Source organism: Rhipicephalus microplus, chromosome 6 (assembly GCF_043290135.1).
Source record: "Rhipicephalus microplus isolate Deutch F79 chromosome 6, USDA_Rmic, whole genome shotgun sequence".
In the NCBI taxonomy this organism is placed as follows: domain Eukaryota; kingdom Metazoa; phylum Arthropoda; class Arachnida; order Ixodida; family Ixodidae; genus Rhipicephalus; species Rhipicephalus microplus.
Genome location: NC_134705.1, coordinates 193,607,580 through 193,631,906, shown reverse-complemented (window position 1 = coordinate 193,631,906; position 24,327 = coordinate 193,607,580). Strand labels below are relative to the sequence as shown.

Genomic DNA, 24,327 nt, shown 5'->3' with positions numbered 1-24,327 from the left:
GACGAAAACTAATATTAGAGACGAAAAATTGTAGGTTTTCGAAAAAGGAAGTTCCGTTGAGATTATATGACACAACAGCTTTCATGGTTTTGAATGTTTTGCTAATTGCTCAGCGTGATGTGTTGGAAACAAATATGGTAAGTTTTTTTTCGGAAGTATTGGTTTATCCAAGAGTTAGAAGCTCTTGCATAATGAAAAAATATTGAAATTCAAGTTTTAAAGAAAAGAATAATGAACTACTCAACAACTATTCTGAGCCGGACTGAACAGAGACAATTTTTTCTACACCAAGATTTTAAATGTTTGTACATTTTCAGGAGCTCAAAAACGAAAATTCGCTTTTTCCAAATATGCGTTATTTTAAAAGTTGTGACGCAACAATTGTGTAAACAGTATGTTCGTGTTGTCCGAAGCATAATAAGTAAGCTTAAAAGATGAAAGAGACAGGTTGGTTTTTTTTATCTTTTATTAAGACGACTGTATGTACTTTGATAATTACGTGTGCGGCTTAGTTATTCAAATATAAGAATGTGCCGAGGCTTAGGGTTTTGTGCGGCAGGTGATTTGGCTACAAAAATACATTTCACAATTAATCATAAGTTATTTGTAATGTTAAGGCGTTTATTAGCCGGCAACGAGCGAGAATATACAATGGTGACAGTCACAGCCAAGCACGGGCTCTCAGCGCGAGCGGCGTCCTTGTTGGGTAGCCCCACTAGAAGGTACTCAAGAGTTCGACCCATTTCATAGTTCGGAGGCTTCGCTACAATTACCCCGGGGTCGAAGAGGGAGCCGCCTGGCGACCCAACAGCTTGTTATTATGAGCGGGTCATAATAAGCCTTCAGGCGCTCCACGTTGACGATGTCTCGCCCACGGCGGCGCATGTCCGAAGATTGTTCAACGGGTTCGATCAGATAGTTGACGGGTGAGGTGCGTTCGATGACACGGTAGGGGCCTTCGTATTTGGGACGTAGTTTGGAAGAGAGGCCAGCGGCAGAGGTCGGGATCGAGAGCCATACAAGCGCACCAGGAAGGAACGTGGGCTCAGAAGTGGTGCTGGCATCACGGATACTCTTCTGCCGCTCTTGCTCTTGCGTCGTAATAGTCTTGGCAAGCTCGCGACACTCTTCAGCAAGCCTGGCTGTCTCGGAAATAGGTGTACAATCAGATGGATCCGGCGTGTACGGGAGTATCGTGTCCATGGTGTGCGACGGGTGCCTTCCGTACAGCAAGTAGAAAGGTGAAAAACCAGTCGTGCTCTGAGGGGCGGTGTTGTAAGCTTTTAGCACACTTTGCCGTAAACCGTTTTCTAATAACCTATATTTCTATTGTCCCAACAATTGCTTGCTGAACGCTTCTAACAAGTGTTTTCGATCAGTGGTATTGACGACTTGCTTTGTCTTTACAGGTGGATACGGTGGAATGATGGACCCGATGGGAATGGGCATGGGAATGGGCATGGGCATGGGCATGGGAGGCGGAATGGGAGCTATGGGGAAGGCCATGCGTAAGTGGAGTCGCTTTTGTTGCAAACTTATTCCAACTACCATGCATGCTTGCTCAAAACATAGATGTTCCTTAGCGTCGGACGTGTGAATGAAGGTGCGATATTTAAGGAACAATAAGGGCAACGAGTTTCCGTGTTGAGTGCTTGGGTTATTCTGACTGCCTTTCATACATACGTTTGCAATAGCGATCAACTTTCATTTATCTCAAGAGTTTGTGGTTGTGCCACAGTGCACAGTAATTGATTTTTGTTACAATGTGGCCGCTCGTTGATTCGATACATTTGCAGTGCAATACACGGTTAGTGGGCCTTCAATTTTTGTAACTTGAGTTAAATCTATCTGTATAAGTGAAAGGAAATTAAGGCAGCTTCACACTACAGGGTTGCTAGACCTGAAGGAAGCGCGGAACTTAGCAGCCTCTCTTGTTTCCTTTCTGTTTTCTGGTACTTTACTTCTTTTTTTCTCCTTTTTTGTTCTTTACAACGAAAGCTGTATATGGCTATTGGAGAAACGAAACTCCGTTCGGAAGCGGTGTCACGAGCGGTCACCATTGGCTGTGCTATCGGTTACGTCATCAGGTGCGTCGTACCCAAGCACGAGCGCAATTGGCTGCGTTTGCGAGTGACTGACGTTGTCCATCACGTTGCATCCGTGGCGCCGAGCGCGTGCGAAACAGTTTTTTCTGAAACCTTCTATATGGGTATACCACGGACAACTCTAGAAGAGCGTCGAAAGTGGAAACGTGAGAGAGCTCGCATTCGCGGGGCCGGTGGTGCAGTCTGGGCACAAAAACAGGCCCTGGAGGCCGAGTGACGGCAGCAACTGCGTACCGATGATCCGGGAGCCTTCCAAGTAGCGCCAATTCACGAACGGGAATGCAGGCGCCGGTGGGAGGCGGATCCTGCCAACCACGCCGCTGTGTTCGCTCGCGACGTCAAAACCTTGTAACGTCGTTCTGTCCATAGAGTTTACTAAAATTGACAGAGGGTCGTTTTGTCCATAAAGTTTACTAAAACTAACTAGAGGGGACTCTGGCGCTGCGATCGTTCAGCGACCATGGGAATGATGGGTAGTACACACATTTGCTTCGTACTTGCGGGTAGCGAATCTTACTTGCGGCTTCGTTTATTGCTGGTTACGGTTTTTGTTTTCAAAGAAAGAACAAACCCATTTGAATTTTGTGACCCGATTCGAAATGGTAAGCCTAAAATATTAAGGTAGTGAAGCGTAACCATTGAACATTTGCTGATTTTCGTTTCGTGAGAAAATAGCTCCAAGCCACACGAACACGCGCTGCAGGAAGCAGGCCAGAAGTACGAAGATTAGACAAATGTGTGTACTACCCATGATTCACATGCTAATTGAAGTGCCGTGCGTCGCAGCTCCCATAGACACTAGCGCCAGAGTTCTCTCTAGTGTGCATAAAGAAAGTCCATGGTTCTGGCGTCAACGTGATAATGGGCGGAGCGCTTTCACTGTGCGAACGGCCGCTTTCGGTAGGAGTTTCTACAGCGGCACATTGGCTTCGGCGGCGACGTCTGTGACCACCTGTGATTCGAGAACAACCACTATGATTAACGCATTGCGAGACGCATTCAACCGCCATTACACTCCTTTATGGACATGATCACGCGAGGCACAATGTGCGGCATGAAAAATAAGCACTGCATGCAGTAATCCCAAGCCAAACGTGTCTCAAACCTCATTAAGGAGCACGAACATGTAACCAATAATTGTGAAAAACTTCAGTGCCACGTCGGGTTGAGCCTACTGCTAAGCACCGGGCCCGATGGATTTAGCTTTCGATGATTACCCATTTGTACGGAGTGTTTGGGCGGTGATTTTTCCCGCTCACTTGTCATCATCAAGGTCCTTGAAGAACGAGAAAAAGAAGGCTTCTCCTAGCGCGTGTGCACGCTCGCTTTACATCATGAAGGTGCTCTAAGAACAACAGCAACAAAACTTTTCGGCGTGAGCCCGAACTCCTTTATAATCACCAAGGCTCCTGATAGACGAAAGGACGAATACTTTGTGCCTTTTTTTTTCTTTCTCTTCCTCTCAGTTTTTCTACCTCTTTCTTGCCTTCATGTTCCTATGTTTCTCTCTTTCTCTATGTTTCTCTCTACCACTCTCACGCTTCCGGTGTTTTCATTACTTTCTTTCTTTCTTCTCTACCATTCACGCACTTCCTGTGCTCAAATCCCTTTCTTTCTTTCACTCCTCTCTTTCTTTCCGTCCTCTTTTTCTGTCTTTTTCTTTTTTGTTTGTCTCTGTTTTTTGCTTTTATTTTTATTGCTTTCTGTATTTTATCTTGATCATTACGTTTCTTTCCGTGTATTTCTCGCTCTGCGCAAACGCTTTCTCTGTCTTCCTTTTTTCTTTCTTCTCTTTCCATCTTTGTATGCACACCTTTCTGTCTCTTTGTGTCTCTCTCTTTTTCTCCCTTGTACTCTTTTTCTACTCTCTCACTTTGTACTCTTTCTAGTACATCCGATATGTCGCACTCCATGCTGGAGAAATTGGCGCAGCGGGAGAGTGCGGGTCAGGGGCGCACGTGTTGCGCGAGCGAAGTGGAAGGTGAAGGGGACGGGAGGACACCCTGGCCAAGTTGTCGCACTGCACGCGCTTGATAAGTATATGTAATTCATGATGTTGATGGCGTTTGCAAGCGCATAAAGCCCGAAACATATGCTGCGTTTTTCCGGCGCTTTTCCTGCGTTTCGTACACTGGTGTCACTCGGCGTCGACGCTGCCGGTGACGGTGGCCGAAACGTCCTCTTATGGATTCATACCAACTGGCCCAATACAATTGTTTATTCTCTTCTGGACGATTCACATACAGCGCCAGCGCCGACGCCGGAAGCAAGTCTACGAATGGAGAACCAATCAGCGCATGGCTACTTGTGACTCCTGCTGCGTAACAGCATCGTTTGCTGCTGTCAAAATGGCTGCCGCCCGTCTCGAATCTATTATGTCGTTGCGGGGTTCTGTGTGATCCGGAAATTCTCAACTGATGCTTATATTTGACTTAGATTGTTCCTCAGAAGCTTTGACAGGAAGCGCTCGGGATTTCTCTGAAAAATTTTCGAGCGCCGTACTCAAGTGCATTCGCAGGGTTGGCCGGCCTGAGTGTATTGGCTGAATACGTGGCCTAAGAGATGTACAACAAATTCAAAGCTCAGGGGCCGTATTTTGTAAGTTTCTGGTAATTCATGTGCTCAACAGCTGGCGCTATAAATGAAAAACGTGTTTTCTGTGGTACTGCGATTTGTTTTTCTCACCACAGAACTGCAAATACAAGAAACCGGTTTTCAGGAATATTTCTTGTTGCTGCATTGACTGACACTGCACTCTGCTTTGCGTGGTCTCGGGTTCATTCTCTTCGACACACTCTGCGACGCTGAGCTGACGCTGGCCTTGGCGCTGCTCGTATGGTTCGCCACCCTCTCTGGCGGCGTTGACGCGATGGCGCCGAGGTAAGCGGCGCCGAGAAAACGCTGTTAAAACGTTGCATATGTTTCGGGCTTAACGGTACAACGAAAAGCAGTACAGCTACGCTGTCTAATGTTAGAGGAAAACATCTCTTTGAGAATGCCGAGTTGAAATAGTTCGTAACGGCAAAATGAAGCCGTTTCTGGGACGAGCGTACGTATGGTCAACACGGAGTACTGTACGCATCTGGCAAATACTGGCATTGTCTAAACTTAGCGTAAAACACGCGTTCCGATGATCACAAGATCAGCCCATCCGTCCGTCGGTTGATTCTTAGTCTGATGATGTTTTAATACGTTGACAGCTGAGTGTTGTAGCTTTTTAGGTTTTTACGATGCTGTGTAGGCCAAGGAAAATCAACAGATATCGCGTTTGTCTATTTTCAGTTGGAACCATGATAGCAACGCAAGTGGGGAGTTCAAGTAAGTTGAGCGACTGTGAAACGAAATATTTGGTGCATAACGGCACAAATTTATTTTGCGGCTATCTTTTTTATTTTATAGATTTTGATCAAACTCATCCAGCACTGCCTCTGGCCTTTTTTAAAATGTTACCTTTTTTATATTCTTTTTCTCTCTCTTATCCCCAATAAATTCCTACGCCCATGTTGAGAGAATGCAGTTGTTCGAACACTGTGGTGACGCTTTGAAGAAAGCACTCTAACTACAATCAGACCAATTTATTCACAACACGAATCCGCGTTGTACCATTGACAACTTAGCCACACGAGCGCGCGCAACCACTCCTAAGTTTCAAACCCACACCGACGTTCCCGACTGCCATGATGGCTGCTGCTGCGTGCCGTGGTTGACGCTCTGAATCACTTGTGCTTCAAAAACCAGATTATAGTTTTAACGATACTTCGTCCTACAAAAATTCTTGCAAGAGAAGCGTTTATACACGCATGTGGAAAACAGTGTCATTATGCATAAGTGAAGGTCTGCAGATTTCGGAGACACATTCATCTTTCAGGCATGACAGTAAAGCCAGTAATTTTTGATGAGCAAGCATCATCTTTTTTTTGTGTGATAAATACTACAAGTTAAAGCCTAATTCTTAAAGTGTGTACGTGTGCGGCAAGAGCACTGTTGTGTGTGAGTTAATGCAGTGGTTTCTGCAAACTGCTACCATGTACCATGGGGAAATAGCTGACCGTGATGCTGTATCGGAGGCTGATTTACATTATAGTAGACGGGTGCCTTTGGATACCATTTACTCATATCAATACAAGATATTTGTTCCTGTTGTTGGAGTCGAGCAGTACGAATTCATTGCACCCATTTGTAAGTGCGGCTGATTCCACGTTTATATCACAGCCGGTATAAGGGGCCAACATTACCTGTAGCTTTTTAAGTACAATGATCAATCAGTCATTGAATGCTTAAAAGATCGAGCTTCATGCCAGAAGGTGACGAAAGTGCTGTTGAAGTTGAGCGACCGGTCTCGCTGAACGATTATGACACTCCACCATGTGTGTGTCGTCTGTGTGTCTGTGTGAGTGCGTGCGTACGCGCGTGTGTGTGCTTGGGAGTTCATGTGTATGTTTCCTCCTTCATCTATTACCAATTCTTACTTTGCTTACTTCTCAGTATCTCCTTAGCCCTGCCCCTGCTCAAAGCAGCAAAACTTTCTGGTGAACATCCCTGCTTTTCATCATCACATTTCTGTCTTCCCCATCCTTCACCCTATTACGGTGAAGGACGGGATCAGGCCCACGATGGAATAAATGCACATGTGTCCTGCCTAAAAAAACCATTTATGAGATCTGCGTAATATAAGAGGAAGGAGAACAGACGAAAATATCTAGAATTGGGGAGGTCTGCTGTTCAGCAGTAATGTTTTAACAGTCCATGGCGCGACAATGATTTCAGCGTACATTGACGCAATATACTACAGAATTCCCCGTGTGTAACACATGACACATTGCCATTGCCTTGTATAGTTCACTGACACCTTGAATAGCTGTGCGACTTTGTGGTTCCATATACATCTGTCATATGAATTCTGACGCATGTGGCGATCATATAAAAGGCTAAAAGGTTAAGGTTGGGAGAATGAAGTTAGCGTTGTAGTGAGAACTACAAATGTGATGCGTAGTGTTCTAGAAGGGTAAAGATATGGGCGCGTTGTAACATCGGCATACTTTTTCAAGATTTCGAGAACACGTTGAAAGATGAAAACGAAAACACACAAACCATTATGCCTATCATTTGAATTCTACGAGACAAGAGCATAACTACCACAATCTCTTTGTTTCGTTTTTTTTCTCAGTGGCTGCGACCGGGACCAGCATAGCTGAGATAGTTCTTAAACATAAAACAGAATCAGGTGAGTACATTGTCCTGGTATTTCTCCTAAAATAATGTCTAAGACATATTCTACAGCGCAAGACATTCATAAAAAATTGTACCTAAGTGCACAATAGATGCAATTCACTTAGAGTTTCTTGGTATATACTAAAAAAGCCGGCAGTTTTTGAATAAAATTTGCGACAAATTATGAATCAAATCAAAATAGTTACCGAAATCGTTAATCAAATCGTTCAGACTAATTACCTATATTATATAGACTTGTTCATCGATTACAGCGGCCGCCAAGACTTATTTTTGTTTTATTTACGTAAATTACGTCCTCAGTTTAGCTCTATTGTAGTCAAAGTCATCAGTCCTCATTTGTGTTTGCTTAATTTGTTGTAGGAAAACATAACCTCATACGCACGAACATTAAATTCCATTTATGTGTCATATAGATGCGCACATTTTTCTCATCTAGCATGCTCATAACCACACTTACAGCCGTCCAAATGTTTGGGCCTGGTTATCCTAAACGTAGCGTTGGTGCTGTGTTCGCGGGTGTATGTCACTGCGGGACATGCTCAGGTAATGCGGCCCAAGTTAGCTTTAGCCTCCCTACAAGCTTTGCATTGTGGTGAACAAACATTTGGTTAGTTGCGACTATACAACATGAATGTGAAGATTTTGTGCGTCTGTAATAATTGCATCGGTGTTCCCTTTTTAAGCGACTTGTCGGAGGCCGAGTACTTCAATTTCACAATGGTAATGTACAAAAACTTCACCATACGTGACCACTCTGTCTTTCACGTGGTGGAACAAGGACCTCGTCGTTCTCAGCCTGCTGGGATCGTCAAGAGGGTGGCAAGTTTGACGATGAGTGACGTGCTTTGCGGACAGTTTTTGGGGTAGTGGGCAGTGTTAAAAGTGGCTTCATTTCCGGCAATATATATATATATATATATGAATAAAGGAGCACACTTACGAAAATTTGATAATTGTTTACTCTACGTTTCGGCCGTGCCACGGCCTTCGTCAGGATATATATATATATATATATATATATATATATATATATATATATATATATATATATATATATATATATATATATATATATATGGAGAGGAACATAGTTGAGCTTTCTGGTAGCTAGTGGATCATATCCATTGTCCTGGTGAATGAAATGGTACTAAATTTGTAGGTTTTGCGATGTCTACTGCTGCCTAAAAACAGCAGAAAATAATCATTGATGAGTAGGATTGCGTCCAACGAATTATACTTGACATTCGAAAAGCTCTCCAGATACAAGCTTGAGCATTTAAATATATATATATATATATATATATATATATATATATATATATATATATATATATATATATATATATATATATATATATATATATATATATATATATATATATATATTGTAGGCATCTATTATGCGCTTCATCCTCATCTGAACAGCAGTCAATCATCATCATATGTTCTGGCTGACAATCATCATCTGCTTGGCACGAGCGCTTCTTTGTCGGGTCCGTTGCGCTTGTTCGTTCCCGAGTTCACGGCCAATAAACCTCGCTACAACCGAGTCGTCATACGTGGTGGAGGTGGATTGACGTTCCCAGTACCTCTACTTACAACGCCTACTCGCTGGAGCTCCGTTCAGGCCGCCGCTTGGACCCTCAGTCCGCCAACATGTCTCAGAGTGAGTGGGTGGATGCCCTTTCGGCTCCCGTCTCTGCGCCGCAAGCCGTCTCTGCGCCGCAAGCCGTCACTGCGCCGCAAGCCCCTCCTCTTTACATCGTAAACCACCAGCGTGACCCTCCGATCTTCGCTGGTCTCCGCGGCGAAGATGTGGAGGACTGGCTCGATAACTACGAGCGGGTCAGCGCAACTAATCACTGGGACGACTCTAACAAGCTCCGCCGAGTATCGCTTTATCTCACGGGCGTTGCCAAGACATGGTTCTTGAACCATGAGATCGACCTCACCGACTGGCCTGCCTTCAAGCAGCAGCTTCGCCAAGTATTCGGCACACCAGCCGTTCGATCCGCTCTAGCGAGGAGGGCCCTAGATACTCGCCAACAACATCCCGGCGAGTCATACACATCTTATATCGAGGATGTCCTCGCGCTTTGCCGGCGCGTCAATTCTTCGATGTCCGAGTCGGACAAACTGCGCCACATCCTGAAGGGCATCGGAAGCATTGCCTACAATGCCCTTGTTGCCCAGAATCCTTCTACTGTCACGGACGTCGTCTCTACGTGTCAGCGTCTCGACGAACTTGATTCTGTTCGCCTTCAGTCGGGCAATAGTGAACACCGTGCAGCAGACCGGGACCTGCGTGACATGATACGGGAGATCATACGAGAAGAACTTCAATCAATGGGTATCTCAAAACCTTCTCCATCTGTCACACAGCCTTCAAGCATGGCCCTCCGTGACATCGTAAGGGAGGAACTAACATCATTCACCGGTCCAGCCTACGTCCAGCCACCTCCGTCTAGCCCTCCAACGTACGCGCAAGTTGCGGCCGCGCCTCCTCGCAACGTAAACTCTACTTCACCGCTGCCATCATTCACGCCGGTTGCTGCTGCACCACCGGTCCACTTCCGGCCAATCCCACCCGAACCTCCGTCAGTCCACTTGAGTGCGCTATCTCCCGGTGTGCCGAACGCCCTTTACTACCCGCCTTGGCGCCCGTCTCGCCCAACATGCTTTTACTGTGGATATCGTGGCCATATATCGCGCTTCTGCCGCAAGCGCCAGCAGGACGAGCGTCGCGGGTACGACATGCGCGAACGGGACTTTTCCAGAGGGGACTCTTACGCTCGGCGTTATTCATCTGGACAGCAGCGGTCTCCATCTCCGCCCGCGTCGACTGAGACGCGGAACACTTACCGTTCAAGCCGACGCCGATCACCTTCGCCCTTCCGTCGCTCCTCCTCTCCTCTTCGGCCAGCCTCGTTTACTACTGATAACCGGTCGGAAAACTAAATGATGCAGTTTTCGGAGGAGAAACTGCATGTAACAGTAGGACTCATATTCCTCCAGCACGCCCGTTCAACATGGTTTCTGTTACGGTGGAAGGAGTTCTCGTGGACGCTTTGGTGGACACCGGTGCTACAGTTTCTGTGATTAGGTATGATTTGTGCAAACGCCTGAAGAAAGTAATGACACCTTATAATGGACCCAATCTAGTCGAAGCCCAGGGGAACGCTATCCGCCCTTTTGCTCTTTGTACTGCTCGTGTGTTTATTGATGACATTTTGCATTACATCGAGTTCACTGTGCTTACCCGGTGCTCTCACCAGCTGATTCTAGGGTGGGACTTCCTATCTTCTTCTTCAGCCGCTATATGTTGTGGTGAACGGATTCTGCACCTAACTAATACGGACTCCATGTTCGACGAAGGCGTCTACAAGCCTCTACGCCTGTTCGCTCGCGAAGATCTCGAACTACCGCCACACCAAGAACGAATTGTGACCCTGATTTCTAAGGACATCGACCACGGTGACGTCTTGGTGTCCCCTTCGTCGACTTGCGTCGCAAAAGGCATAGCCCTTGCATCAGGTGTCGTACGCTTTCACCATGGCTCCGCGCTCGTCATTGCTACGAATGAAACGCCAGAGAAAGTTCTCCTGCCAGAGGGCACTGCAGTAGCCTGTGTTGTGGATGCTGAGCCTGTCAGCGTCACGCCACTTAACCCTGCCTCTACCAACGACCGTTCTATGAGTAAGCCTGCCTCATCCTCTCCCTTCACAGCTCTTATCAGTGATGACTTAACAGCTATGCAGGCGCAGCAGTTGCTTGCGTTATTAACGAAACACGCCGATTCTTTCGACACCTGCTCCTCAACGTTGGGCCGAACTACCACTGCAGCGCATCGCATTCAGACGGAGGGAACATCTATTGTACATCGCCGCCCGTACCGCGTGTCTCTCGCTGAGCGAAAAATCATCGAGGAAAACGTCGCTGACATGCTCCAACGAGAAATAATTCGTCCATCAACTAGCCCTTGGTCATCCCCTGTTGTTTTGGTACGAAAAAAAGATGGCTCCGTGCGCTTTTGCGTTGATTACCGGGCACTTAACAACATCACACGCAAGGACGTATACCCCATGCCACGCATCGACGACGCCCTTGATTCACTGCAAGGCGCCGAATACTTTTCAAGCCTTGATTTGCGTTCGGGATATTGGCAAATTCCCATGCACGATGACGACAAAGAAAAAACGGCATTTGCAACCCCCGATGGCCTATACGAATTTAACGTGATGCCTTTCGGGCTCTGCAATGCGCCCGCGACGTTTGAACGCATGATCGACACCGTCCTGCGTGGTCTGAAATGGAAGACGTGTCTCTGCTACCTTGATGACATTATCATCTTTTCATCAACGTTTTCTCAGCACCTGAGCCGCTTGGATGACGTCCTAACATGCCTCGCCGGTGCGGGTCTGCAGCTCAACACTAAGAAGTGCCGTTTCGCCACCAAATCCATCAAGGTTCTCGGTCATGTCGTCAGCAAGGACGGTATTCGCCCTGACCCCGAAAAGATCGCTGCCGTCCTTCGATTTCCATGCCCCACAAGACTTAAGGATTTGAGAAGTTTTCTTGGCCTCGCATCATATTTTCGTCGCTTCATACAAAATTTCGCTTCAATAGCTGCGCCACTTCACAAACTACTTGCATCTAATGCACCCTTTGTGTGGTCCGAGGAATGTCAGTCGGCGTTTCACCTATTGAAGAAAGCTTTGACGTCAGAGCCTGTACTCTGCCATTTTGATGACACCGCCCCAACACTCCTGCATACCGACGCCAGCGGCTGCGGTATAGGTGCTGTTCTCCTCCAACGCGATAACTCTGGACGGGAAAGGGTCATCGCATATGCTAGCCGAGTGCTAACTTCTACCGAAAAAAACTATACCATCACTGAGCAGGAGTGCCTCGCTGTGGTTTGGTCCATACAAAAGTTCCGTCCTTATCTGTACGGCCGTCAATTCACCATCGTAACGGACCACCACGCCTTATGCTGGCTTTCTACAATGAAGAACTTGTCCGGACGCTTGGGTCGTTGGATTTTACGCCTGCAGGAGTATCAGTTTGAGATTATTTATAAATCGGGCAAAAAACATCAAGACGCCGACGCTCTTTCTCGTTGCCCACTACCTACAGCGTCGTTCGACACTCCAGCTGCCACCTCCAACGACACCAGTGCGGACGTGACTCCCACTTCTGTTGCCTTGCTCGCCTCGCTGTACCAACCGCCAATCGACGATGAACAACCCTTCAGTTCTCACCAGCAGGCTGACCCGTATTGTCGGCGCATTATAGACCACCTTTCAGGAGCTACGCGTCCACCCAATGCACGCCTTCGTCGACAACTCGAGCACTTCAAGTTTCAGGACGGTGTGCTGTATCGTCACATATATCATCCTGACGGCACACGCTGGGTACCTGTTCTGCCACGCGCTCTTCAACATCATGTACTTAACGCCTTTCATGACGATTTAACTGCTGGCCACCTAGGCTTTCAAAAAACCTACGACCGCATTCGAAGCCGCTTTTATTGGCCTGGGATTTCTACCAGCGTAGCAAAGTACGTGGGTTCCTGCTCTCCATGCCAACTTCGCAAACTTCCGACATCTCCCCCAGCTGGTCAGTTACAGCCAATGACGTGCCCTACAACACCTTTCGAGGTCGTCGGTGTCGATCTTTATGGACCCCTTCCTGTTACTGGTGCTGGAAATAGATGGATAGTCACCGCCGTAGACCATATGACACGCTACGCCGAGACAACTTCAGTAGCTACTGGTTCAGCATCGGAAGTTGCTGACTTCGTCCTTCAGGCCATAATACTACGTCATGGTGCACCTCGTGTACTTCTGAGTGACCGTGGAAAGGTGTTCTTATCACAGCTTTTAGGTGAAGTTCTTCGCGTTTCTGGTACCACACACAAGATGGCGTCTAGCTACCATCCTCAAACAAATGGTCTGACCGAGAGATTTCATCGAACCCTTGCCGACATGATCGCCGTATACATTCAACCGGATCACAGAAACTGGGATAAACTTCTACCGTTCCTCACTTTCGCCTACAACACCGCTGTTCAGCGCACAACAGGCTACTCACCGTTTTATCTCGTTTACGGACGTTCACCTACTTTCTTTATCGATGTTTCCTTCTTCACCAGCAATGGCCCTACATCACCATCTTCTTGCGAAGAATATATTTCTCGCCTTGCCCAGTGCCGCCAGCGCGCTCGTATGAACACGGAAGCTACGCAACAAGCAAGGAAGGCCGTCTACGACACCTCTCATCGTGTGGTATCATTCCGACCGGGTGACGAGGTGCTGCTATTGACACCAATTCGCACACCTGGTCTCTGCGACAAGTTCCAGCCTCGATTCATCGGCCCATATGTTGTTTTAGAGCAGACTTCACCTGTCAACTATCGTGTGACGCCTCTTGTCGTGCCAACTGACCGCCGTTACCGCAGCACCGAAATTGTACACGTTTCCCGCATGAAGCTTTTCACACGGCGTTCCTCGTCACCATGACTACCCGCCCGCAGCGGCCAGGCTGGCCGCTTCCACAGGGGGGGAATCAGTGTAGGCATCTATTATGCGCTTCATCCTCATCTGAACAGCAGTCAATCATCATCATATGTTCTGGCTGACAATCATCATCTGCTTGGCACGAGCGCTTCTTTGTCGGGTCCGTTGCGCTTGTTCGTTCCCGAGTTCACGGCCAATAAACCTCGCTACAACCGAGTCGTCATAATATATATATATATATATATATATATATATATATATATATATATATATATATATATATATATATATATATATATATATATATATATATATATATATATATATATATATATATATATATGAATATATAGAGATGCAAGGAAAGGCACGGTGGTTAACAAGACGCGCGTACGATTTGCTACCACTGCGCTGGCGGAAGGGATAAATGGGGGAACTATATAGAAGAATGGAAGAAAAATACACAGAACCACGAGCACATTTGGGGATACAAATGCAGTCTACAGGTGGTCTCTCAGATTTGTTGAGCTCAGGTACTTAAGAAAGTAACTAGAGCCTTTCAATAGAGAGTTTGAGAACTGAGGACCGAAGACACTGATTGTCCAGGCTGCGTTGGTTAAGCTGCCTGCTGTGTTCCGAGTTGCAGATGAGTATAAAAAATAAGTCAAACACAGGCAGCGTTTTGTCAAGCACACGGGGTGCCACATGTGGCGAAATGAAATTACATGAGACGAGAGACATGTCATGGTCCACGTTGCGTCTGAGTCCTTTCGGTGGTGACTCAAGACGTCTCGGGGGCACACGCTAGCTTTAGATTTTCGGGTCTCAAGACGACGCGAACCATAGATCCCAAGAGTGGCTTGGGTTCTGCGCGTGCGTCTTGGTTGCTCAAAAAGATTGTGAGTTTTCAAGCTCCCTGATGCTTTAATTCTCAAACTCTCTAACGCTGATTGCATGCAATCAAGTATCCTTAAAGTAGCTTATGGAGCAAAAAAAAAAAAAAAAACCCGAGAGAAGGACTATTTTTTGCGTTTTTTCCGCGCCATAAGCTACGTTAAGAATGTACCAACTCGCCCAACGAGTCACTCTGCAAGTATCCTTGGTGAATTTGTGCTCCCACCCGACCGTTGCAATGTCGTAGTGACTGTAGTTTGCAGAGCAGTGCACTTGAAACACAGCGACAGTAGTAGCAGGCTACCTGGTCAACGCAAAGCATTTGCCTCAGTTGGTTCATCACGTACATTTTGCATTTTGTAAGCGTATTTCATTTCCTTTTTTTAAGCTAACAATGCGGAGGTGGACAACAAAAGTGACGGTGGTACTAAACCTGGTAAGTGCTACGCATTCTCAAAGTAAGCATGCATGTTAGTTGTTAGTTGAAACTAAGCATGCATGTTAGTTGAACACACGCTCTGTTGGAACACGATAGGAACACACGCACATTTAGGTAGAAAATAAATTAAGCGAAGCTTATGGTAACAAAGTGACGTCGTGGTAAGTATATCCAACATGGGTACTTCGCACATGACTTTAAGTAGAATAATGATGAGGTATTCCAGTGATGGATGTTTTGGTTTTAAAGAAGGATATTGTCAGGTGTTTGATGTCGTAACTATGCCTGACCTGCGTTTAGTCGTTAATGCGTGAATTGCCTTTACTGGCAGTGGGCCGCCACATTTCACGCACAGCGTTCTTACGTGATATGACTGCATGTTAAGAACTGTCGCTCTGACTAGTTTGTATTATGCATGAGGTTGGCCATGTCTTGTTCATATTATAAGATGCACTTTCTTACACATTCGAATGTCTTTATAGCCACAGGCAAAGAAGAAGGTGGCTCCGAGGGCGCGAAAGACACCACAAATGAGACAGGTAACGACATTTTATGAACAGAAAGCAAGGAGGTTTGTATATTTTTCACTCGTGCAGAACGTACGAAGCAGAATTTTATATGTGGTCCAGAGATGTGACAGTGCTACATATTTTGAATGCTTACAGCTTTATCTAGGCTTTCATAGAGACACGTTTATAAATAATAGTCAGACGACAATGTTTCTAGCGGTAGACCTAATGATATCCTCACCTGAACAGTGGCGTATTACGTTAATTCCGGTTGGTGGTATTATCGACTGACAAATAATCATTGTTCTAAAAATACTGTGTGCACTGTTTGAATACAAAGCCATTACTTTGTTCAACAATGTTTACGGGTGCCAGCCAAATATGCAACTGCGCTTGAAGTGTTCTGTTTCAGCAACCATAAAACCGTGATTCGATCTCTTTCTTGCAGACATAAAAACTGCATGTTGTCTATTCGTGAGGTAGCACGAGTTCTCACCCGTACTGCCTCCTGAAGTGGTGAAAATAAGTACTTCTTTGTAGAACTAGCCAACAAAAAATAATCCCAGTTTCCCCGCAAGAGCGAAACAATCAATGCGATATCAATATATTGAATTGTCAAGTGAAGAACAGGAAGCAGATTGAAACTTCGAGCACATTACTCAAGCACAAAGGACGCACGAAAGGAACAAACACAGGAAAAGCATGGACTAACATGAATCACAGCTTGCCACTCTACACGCTGTTCAAACACAAAGGACGCACGAAACATACGCGGAGATTCACACAGGACGAGCGCGAACTAACAAGTGTCACAAATGTAACATCAGTGCGGTTGAAAGCGTGCGTTTTTTTTTTTTTTTGCTGGTGGGGTCTCTACGGCAGTCGAGGTGACATTTGTGCGCTCTGTAACCTAAACGATATCTTTTTCGGCGAAAACACACGACGTAAGTACATGCCCCTACCCCAACATAAGCGCCCCGTCGGGATTTTCAGCTTGACGAGCCAAAGCATCGCAACATGTGGGGCGCAGAACGTGCACTTCGCTCCATCTGGCTGGCTTACTGGTAAGGAAGAGAACACGCTATCGCCAAGATTTGCGTATCACCAGCGACAAATTGTGCGCATAAATAACACACCATTAGTGTGCGAAAGGAAGCTCGTTTTTGTGGCTGAACGATGCGCACCACGCGCCGCGGAGTGAGAGGTAAACCGCTCAATTATATGCTTGATGATTGGTGTTGTTTATTGGTGCTAGGGCCATTGGATGTCCAAAGAACACCACTACATGGTGACGAATTTGAACAGTGTACACGTAAAGTGGCTGTATAGGGGCCTAAAATTCTTCACCCTAAGGGTGGGTAAAACAAATAGGTATTAAAAATATGAGGGTGTCATGTCATGTGCGCAGTAAAAATGAGAAGAAGAAGGTTGTGACACATTAAATGTTCTGAAGAGGCGGTACGTGTAGGGATGTTTCGTGAAACGTCTTTGTCTCATAAGGCCATGAGACGGGTACTTGTGACGCATTTATCGCATTAGTGGTCTGCGTTCATAGGTCGTGCTTTGGATTACCAGGATAAATCACGTGAAGTGAAAAGAATGGAGATCTTTTAAAAAACTTGAGAGTGATACAAGACTGAAAAGAGGATCTATATACCGATCTATTCCACACTTCGAAAAATATCTTTTCCCGAATTATTTTGTTTCGCAGATTTTATTTAGTTAGAGATAAATATGGCTTGATGGTGACTCTGATGGCAAGAAACAGCCTGGAGTGTCCATACAGTGCAACATTACGACGGAGTTGATATTCTGTCTGAAAAAAGTGTAGACAAAATCGAGTAGTAGCTGATGAAAATATCAATTTCTACCTATTTATGAATTGTCTTTTGCATATATAAGTAAATATTTGTGAATGAAGACGTTGCTACTGCCAATATAACTACCAGATGCGCAAAATATATATTGAGCTTATCTGGACTGAATATGACCAATACTGCTTTGTACGTCACTTCTGTGAAAGAAGATAAACAACATAGGCGTGTGTGTTCAATATACAGCTTTACAAAAGGCTTTACTCGAAATGTGAGGGCCAGAGATCGAAACGAGTAAGGAGCATTTCGTTGGGCTTAGTTACTGGAATCCAAATATTACTGGAAATCAGGACCATCGACGATTTTTTTGCGATTGATACAGTGCTCAAGACCTGTTGTTCCACGTGTAGACTTCATACTAATGAATAGTCATTCACAATTTAAATGAAGTTATGCATCGAGCTGCTTACGTGGCCTGAGCTCCTGACACAATGCTCTGTTCATGTTTTTTGGTACCACTGGTATCAAACGGAGTCATAGATTTCAGGCATGCCTCGCAACTATATAAACCCTGTCAGCATTAGATCTACCTCTGATTTGTAGGTGGGCTCAGCCTGATATCATTTTATTTAATCCACCAAGTCTATTTTTGTGCATGCTTCCTCGCTTACAGACCAAAAACCATCTAGCCAGAAATCAGAAGGTATGTATCGTTTGTGGCAATTACAACATGCATTACGTTGTATAAGCTTTCTTGACAAGCCACTGTCTGAATTACTTGCGGCCTAGATTGTATACACTGAAGCGGTATTGGCTGTTGGAAAGTTTTAGGTGGATTGTGCAGCTTAACTCTCCATGGACTTCTATTGATCATGCCGGTATTAAGAGTGGTCGTAGGTTTCAAGTACGTGTCGTGAGTGTGAATACACGCTCTATGTATAACTATTCTTGACTGGTGGCTGCTGCTAAGGGCAATATAACAGCTTCTTTAATCCACCAACCATATTCACACGTATGCCTCTCGACTTTCAGATAAAAAAGGAGACTCAAATCCAAAAACTCCAAAAGCAGCAGGTACGTATCATTCATCTTACGACAGGGCCTGGTTACAGCCTCTAGAAAAGGTTCGCAGAAGAAAAGGGTTGTTAGAAAACTATATTCCCGCTTTGTCACAGAACACATAAATGTTTAAGCTTTAAGTAGTTCTTGCGACCTAAACAGTTAACTTTAGAAGCATCTTGCAATGATAAAGCAAAACATCACTTGAACCCAGGGAAGGCAACAACCGCTGAACTTTTGCTGTCGGGAGTAGATATGCCAGTCAAACAACTCGTGCTCTTAGCGGAGGCTTAGATAGAATGCACTGGAATACTGTAAATTGGTTTTGCGGAATCCCGCAAGCTGGTGGAAGTATTTTGTAAGGGAAATCGAGAAACACTCTTTTGTAGCCCGAAGCCTCAGGAAAATTCACGTAGATTTCTCTCTCTCTCTCTCTCTCTCACACACACACACACACACACACACACACACACACACACACACACACACACACGCACACACATGTTTATATATGGTGGCGTAATATTTATCCAGGTTCGGGTGTCAAATCAGGGACAAACGTCTTTCCAGTGTGACGACTGCGTCAATGTAAGCTAATCAGGATCTCTCAATGGCCAGCGTGCGGGTGGATAAATCAATAACTCGAAGCAAACGGGCAAGCATTATTTCATTGACAGAATGCAGTGAAACCGAAATGTCTCACGAATGGCCACACTGTCCTACACATAGCTGCTGAAAACTAAATACGATGACGTAATGCGAAGAGAAATCCACACACTTTTGGGCTTGGTGGTCATCTCTCTAATCAATAGGTAAAAAAAAAAGGCAGGAGGGGGAATCGATCCAAAGTACAGCCATAAAGAGGATATTATTTTTTCTTTCCGGCAGTGACGATAGCGAATGATAATTACGAATGGATATGGAACCAAACCGTTGAAGCAGTGCTGTGTTACGCTGCCATAGTACTAGGTGTGAGTCGTTTCGTTAACTTTGTCGGAGCCAAGTAAACAGCATGGACGTTTCGCCCCATCATTTTTTCCCTTTTCGGTGTCGCTCTTGATTGCATATATATTCGCACCCATGTCAGCGATAAAGTGGTTGCAAGTGTGCACTCTATCCTATCCAACTTCATACCCGAAACACTCTGCGCACAAAGAAAATATAGTTTATTTTAGAAGTAGCGTTTACGAACAATCATGGCGCTAGCGCGTTTCCAAAAAGGCATCACAGCAATGCGATGTTATATTTTTCCACCAAGAATCATTCATTAAAACCGAACGTATACCACAGTCTCAGATGGAATCGAATAAAGAGAAGGAGAAAGAAATATGGAAAAGAAGAAAGGAAATGCTAGAAATACGGACCTAGTTAGGAACAAATTACCTTGTATGACCTATCTTTGTCTAATAAAATACAAGCTGGTTGCTGTCTGCTCAACTGGATATTGAAGAAGGGTGCTTGTACTGAAGCAAGCTTTCAGTAAGACATGTTTTGGGAGTGTATTTAATGAGGGCTGTGTGCATAGGTCGGTGAACCCACTCATGACTTGGCTCACTCAGACTCACTATGGCTCAGATTGAGCCGTGAGTCTGAGTCTAAGTCCGAGTGAGTCTAAAGTAGAAAATATATTTCTTGAGTTATTCTGAGTGATTTCCACTTTCCTTCGCCGACCGAAATATCTATCTAGTCATCTTCAGCATTACTACCATCCTTACCTGGATTCACATTTATACTCGGCTCAGCTCACAGGTATTCCAAAGCAGTGTCATTCATACACCTTTAAATATTTATATTTAGAAACGCGAATTACGTAGGGGGTTGCCTTGATCTCACCCCACCAGCTATTCAAGGAAATTCCTAGATTACAATATTTTATGCTGTCATCTCTTCGAAAAAAAAATGACTATATTGGTTTGGAAACATAAAAAAAAGTTGTTTTCGAAGCCACTATGCCAAACGGCACCAAAAAGAGCAGCAATTACGTGAGATATCGGCGTGAAAGAGCATTGATAATACGATTAAAAAAGCTAATTCTAGGCTGACGGACTCATGAGTCGACTCACTCAGACTCAGATCAAGCTGTGAGTCTGAGTCTTAGTGAGTTCGGGTGAGTAATGTTTCGTAAGTTTGAGTTCGAGTAAGTCAGACCCATGGAAATTTTCGCGAGTGCGAATCAGTCCAAAGCTCAAAAAATACTTCACAAGTGAGTTTGAATGAGCTCCACAAGTCTTGCCGACCTATTCCTGTGTGGGCGTTTTTTTTTTTTTTTGGTGATGAAAAATTTTGATAAAGTCGCCAGGATTGCCGTAACGCTTGCGTTGTGGCGCACAGGGTCCAACAGACAAGTTCATAAAATTGGAACGTTAGTTTAACAGCAAATGCAACTGAAACATTTTATGCTTACGTAGCTTTATTTGCAACCTAGGGTGTCCAGCAACAAAAAGCTATTGTTAGTTAGACGGATGGATCAATCTTAAGAGCATTCTTCTTGTATGAATGTTATGGTGAGTGCCACAAAGCCATGAGACATTAACGAACTCTCTCTAAGGAGTATATTTTAGCATGTGGACGTCTGGTGAGGAGAGGAACCCGAACATGTCTATTGAATGCCGCTCAGAACTACGTCGTAAGCAAAAAACGTGGGTGGCGAAAAAACTACAAGAAGAAAATACGGAATGCCGTGGCATGCGAGACGTATCATCACCCTGGACATTGGTTCCAGTAATCTGCCCTTTTCCTTATGACCCCTAGGCCTCTACTGACGCCTATAGAAAAGGAATAGAGATATGGAGGTGTGACAAAGTTACGTATAAAACATTTTTAGCTAAACAAAGAGAGAGAGAGAAAATATAAACATCTATTGTCAAAACAATAACCCGAACAATGCCCGCTATAACCATGAGGAGCGAAGGCTGCCTGGAAAAAGAACCCTCTGGTTTCAGCTGGCCTCTTTGATTATGATGACTAGTTGTCGCGACTCTTTTAGGTCTTAAAGGGTGAGCTTGCTTTCACATATTTCGGTTAGGTGGTTGAAGAAACGAAAGAAAAAAGTCAGGTAAAAATGATATTTGGGAAACATCACAGCCCCAACATTCTACTAGTACCTGAAAATGTTTACATGGCCCAGCTGACGTCTCGGCTATCGTCACTTATTTTTTCAAGGATCGTAATCTTGCTGGCGAAATTTACACGTGATTGCATAGCCTTGCTTTGTTAGACAGGGGCCACGTTCTTTATATGCAACCATACATGTATAACACACACACACACACACACACACACACACACACACAACACACACACACACACACACACACACACACACACACACACACACACACACACACACACACACACACACACACACACACACACACACACACACACACACACACACACACACACACACACATGCACACACGCACACACACACACACGCACACACACACACGCGTGCGCTCGCGCACGCATGCACGCACGCTTTCAGCGCGCTAGTACTACACGTTTCATACGCCCAGACACATGTCTATAGAGGTCTATAGAGTAACTGTTTAAAAATACCTTTGAATTTAAGGGGGTGTGGTTTCCAAACTCGCACATCGTGCGCGTGACATGGTTGCTTGCTTTAGATCAATGCTTACAACAAATAAGTTCACCGGTGCAGGTTGGTATGCTACACGTCCAAGCGTATACTGACTGAACTATAGAAAACTATAGAATAAAAGAACCGCACGTTGGGTTAGTTGGTATTCCATTGTGGGTGACATTTTTCGAAAAAAAAAACAGGCAAAGAATAAGGTGCCGTTAGCAAGAACCTAAGGCGTGTCTTGGACAGCCAGCCGACTTGAAGAAAAAAGGCTACCAAATTATTGCGCGCGAGAAGAAGCTTGAAGGGTTATGCGCTGGTGTCAAGAATGATAAAGGAGATGTTCAATAAAGTGGAATGCTGGGCCAGTTGGTACAACCTAGAGTGGAAATATATGAGCGCACAAGGTAGAGGAAAAAGCACTTGACAGGAAAGACGCTTGAGCATCTTTCCTGTCAAGTGCTTTTTCCTCTACCTTGTGTGCTCATTTATTTACACATGATAAAGGAGTTGTTTTTAAGCTGTTCTTCACAGTTAAGACACACAAAGAATGTGGCCCCTCTCGGGTGATTGTTTCGGAGCTCAGCACATTGCAGGACTTAGTGTCTGGTTATTTGCAGAAACAGCTGTCGTCCCTAAGCGTCAAAATCCCGTTCCAAGTGAAGAACATTTGATGACGTGATCCGATTTGTGGCGGTCGGAACTACTTCTCACCTGTAGATGTTCACAGTAGATGTGAAAGACTTCATTTATTTTGTGGAACATGGTAGTATTTTAATGTTTGTGAGTGAATCTATATATATATATGTTAATGACTAACTATTGTTCCGAAATGAGTGTGGTATATCTTTTGGGTATATCTGTTGGCGCCTTTCTAGAAATATTAAGCATTTATTGAATTGGCGTCTGTCTTTTCTCTGTTCCTGTCTGTTTTTTTTTACCAAAAATGCCATACACAACAAGCTATAGCATCGAGTGATGATTTTGCTTTCTACACAAGCTTTTATAGTCCTTATATGAAAATTTTGCTTACGCAGCGGCAGCATAAAATACGACACAGAGGACGAAAAGTCCTGCGAGGAAATGTAAGTTTCTATGACAAAAATTTTTCGGTATATATGTTGCACCCTAACAATTGTATTTTCAGAATAACCAACGCCCACGATATGCTTACGCTCTAAGTGCGCATCATAATTAATAAAGGTAGACGTGCATGCTGCACGAGAAAAAACTGAAGCTGTATGTTTTGATTACAACAGCAAAGAAATTAGACAGCAGGAAAAAAGTATGTGTACTTGCATACACACGTGAACACACGTCAAGGCTTCGAAAAAGCAGCAGTAATACGTTTTTTATTGTTTGTTTAACAGCTTGGTTTTGGGCTTAATATAACTAATAATTACTTTGAGTTCTAACATATATAAAGAGTGGAAGTAAGCATTGCATCGACGCAACAGTAAGTATTATTTATTTAAAAGACAATAACATTCATGATAAATCAAACTATATATACGCAAACATCGGGGCATATTTCTAACAGTATGGTTATGTTTACTGTCTAACCTTGCAGCCACTTCAGGCATGGCACCACGAATAGCTTCATATATTGTTCCTTATGGATGGACACACCCCATAGAGACAATATTCGTCTTGCCTTGCCAAAATTCCTGCGAAGGAGCAGTAGGTATTGACAAATAAAATATTTGTGCCTCAATACGTTATATTTCACTTGTGAATGCTCATTGTCATGCTTCCTGTTATAAAAAAAATAAAGTTCAAACAGCCAGCCGCAAAGTTTCCTACAACTAGGATTTTTGATGCTGTATGTCAATTAATGATTGCATAACTACGCCGACCTCTTGTAGGAAAACAGCTTGTAGTATGCTTAAGCTTGGCCGTCAAGTGTTGAAAGCGATATTCTAATTAGACTGTCTTCGTAGCACCTTTTTAGTCACTAGCCGGGCTGCGCTTCTTGGTGGACGCATAAGCCGTGTCACACACACAAAAAAAGAAATGTCAGTGCGCTTGTTAACTGCCCTTTTAAAATATTCTGAAATGTCAGCTGAAGCATTATTGCGATGTACACACTACAACCTAATTCTTTCTAATGCAAGTTAACAAATAACTCCCTAAGTGCCAGTAAGGCAGCCAGCACACCTGAACTTTTCTTG

General features: G+C 44.6%; 1 protein-coding gene across 4 annotated transcripts in view; it reads left to right on the top strand.

The window, feature by feature from the left end:
• LOC142765102 (uncharacterized) overlaps positions 1 to 23,870 on the top strand; it is a 39,948-nt gene extending 16,078 nt beyond the window's left edge. The window contains exons 8-16 of one of the 4 annotated variants that reach the window (XM_075865671.1): positions 1,410 to 1,508; positions 5,388 to 5,423; positions 7,273 to 7,329; positions 15,138 to 15,185; positions 15,671 to 15,727; positions 18,185 to 18,214; positions 18,544 to 18,585; positions 23,194 to 23,241; positions 23,727 to 23,870. In XM_075865671.1, coding sequence (XP_075721786.1) covers positions 1,410 to 1,508; positions 5,388 to 5,423; positions 7,273 to 7,329; positions 15,138 to 15,185; positions 15,671 to 15,727; positions 18,185 to 18,214; positions 18,544 to 18,585; positions 23,194 to 23,204 — 380 coding nt within the window. In that variant the 3' untranslated portion in view covers positions 23,205 to 23,241; positions 23,727 to 23,870. The remainder of the gene's footprint in view (positions 1 to 1,409; positions 1,509 to 5,387; positions 5,424 to 7,272; positions 7,330 to 15,137; positions 15,186 to 15,670; positions 15,728 to 18,184; positions 18,215 to 18,543; positions 18,586 to 23,193; positions 23,242 to 23,726) is intronic. The other 3 variants (XM_075865669.1, XM_075865672.1, XM_075865670.1) reach the window with 3 other exon arrangements.
• The last annotated feature ends 457 nt before the right edge of the window (positions 23,871 to 24,327 follow it).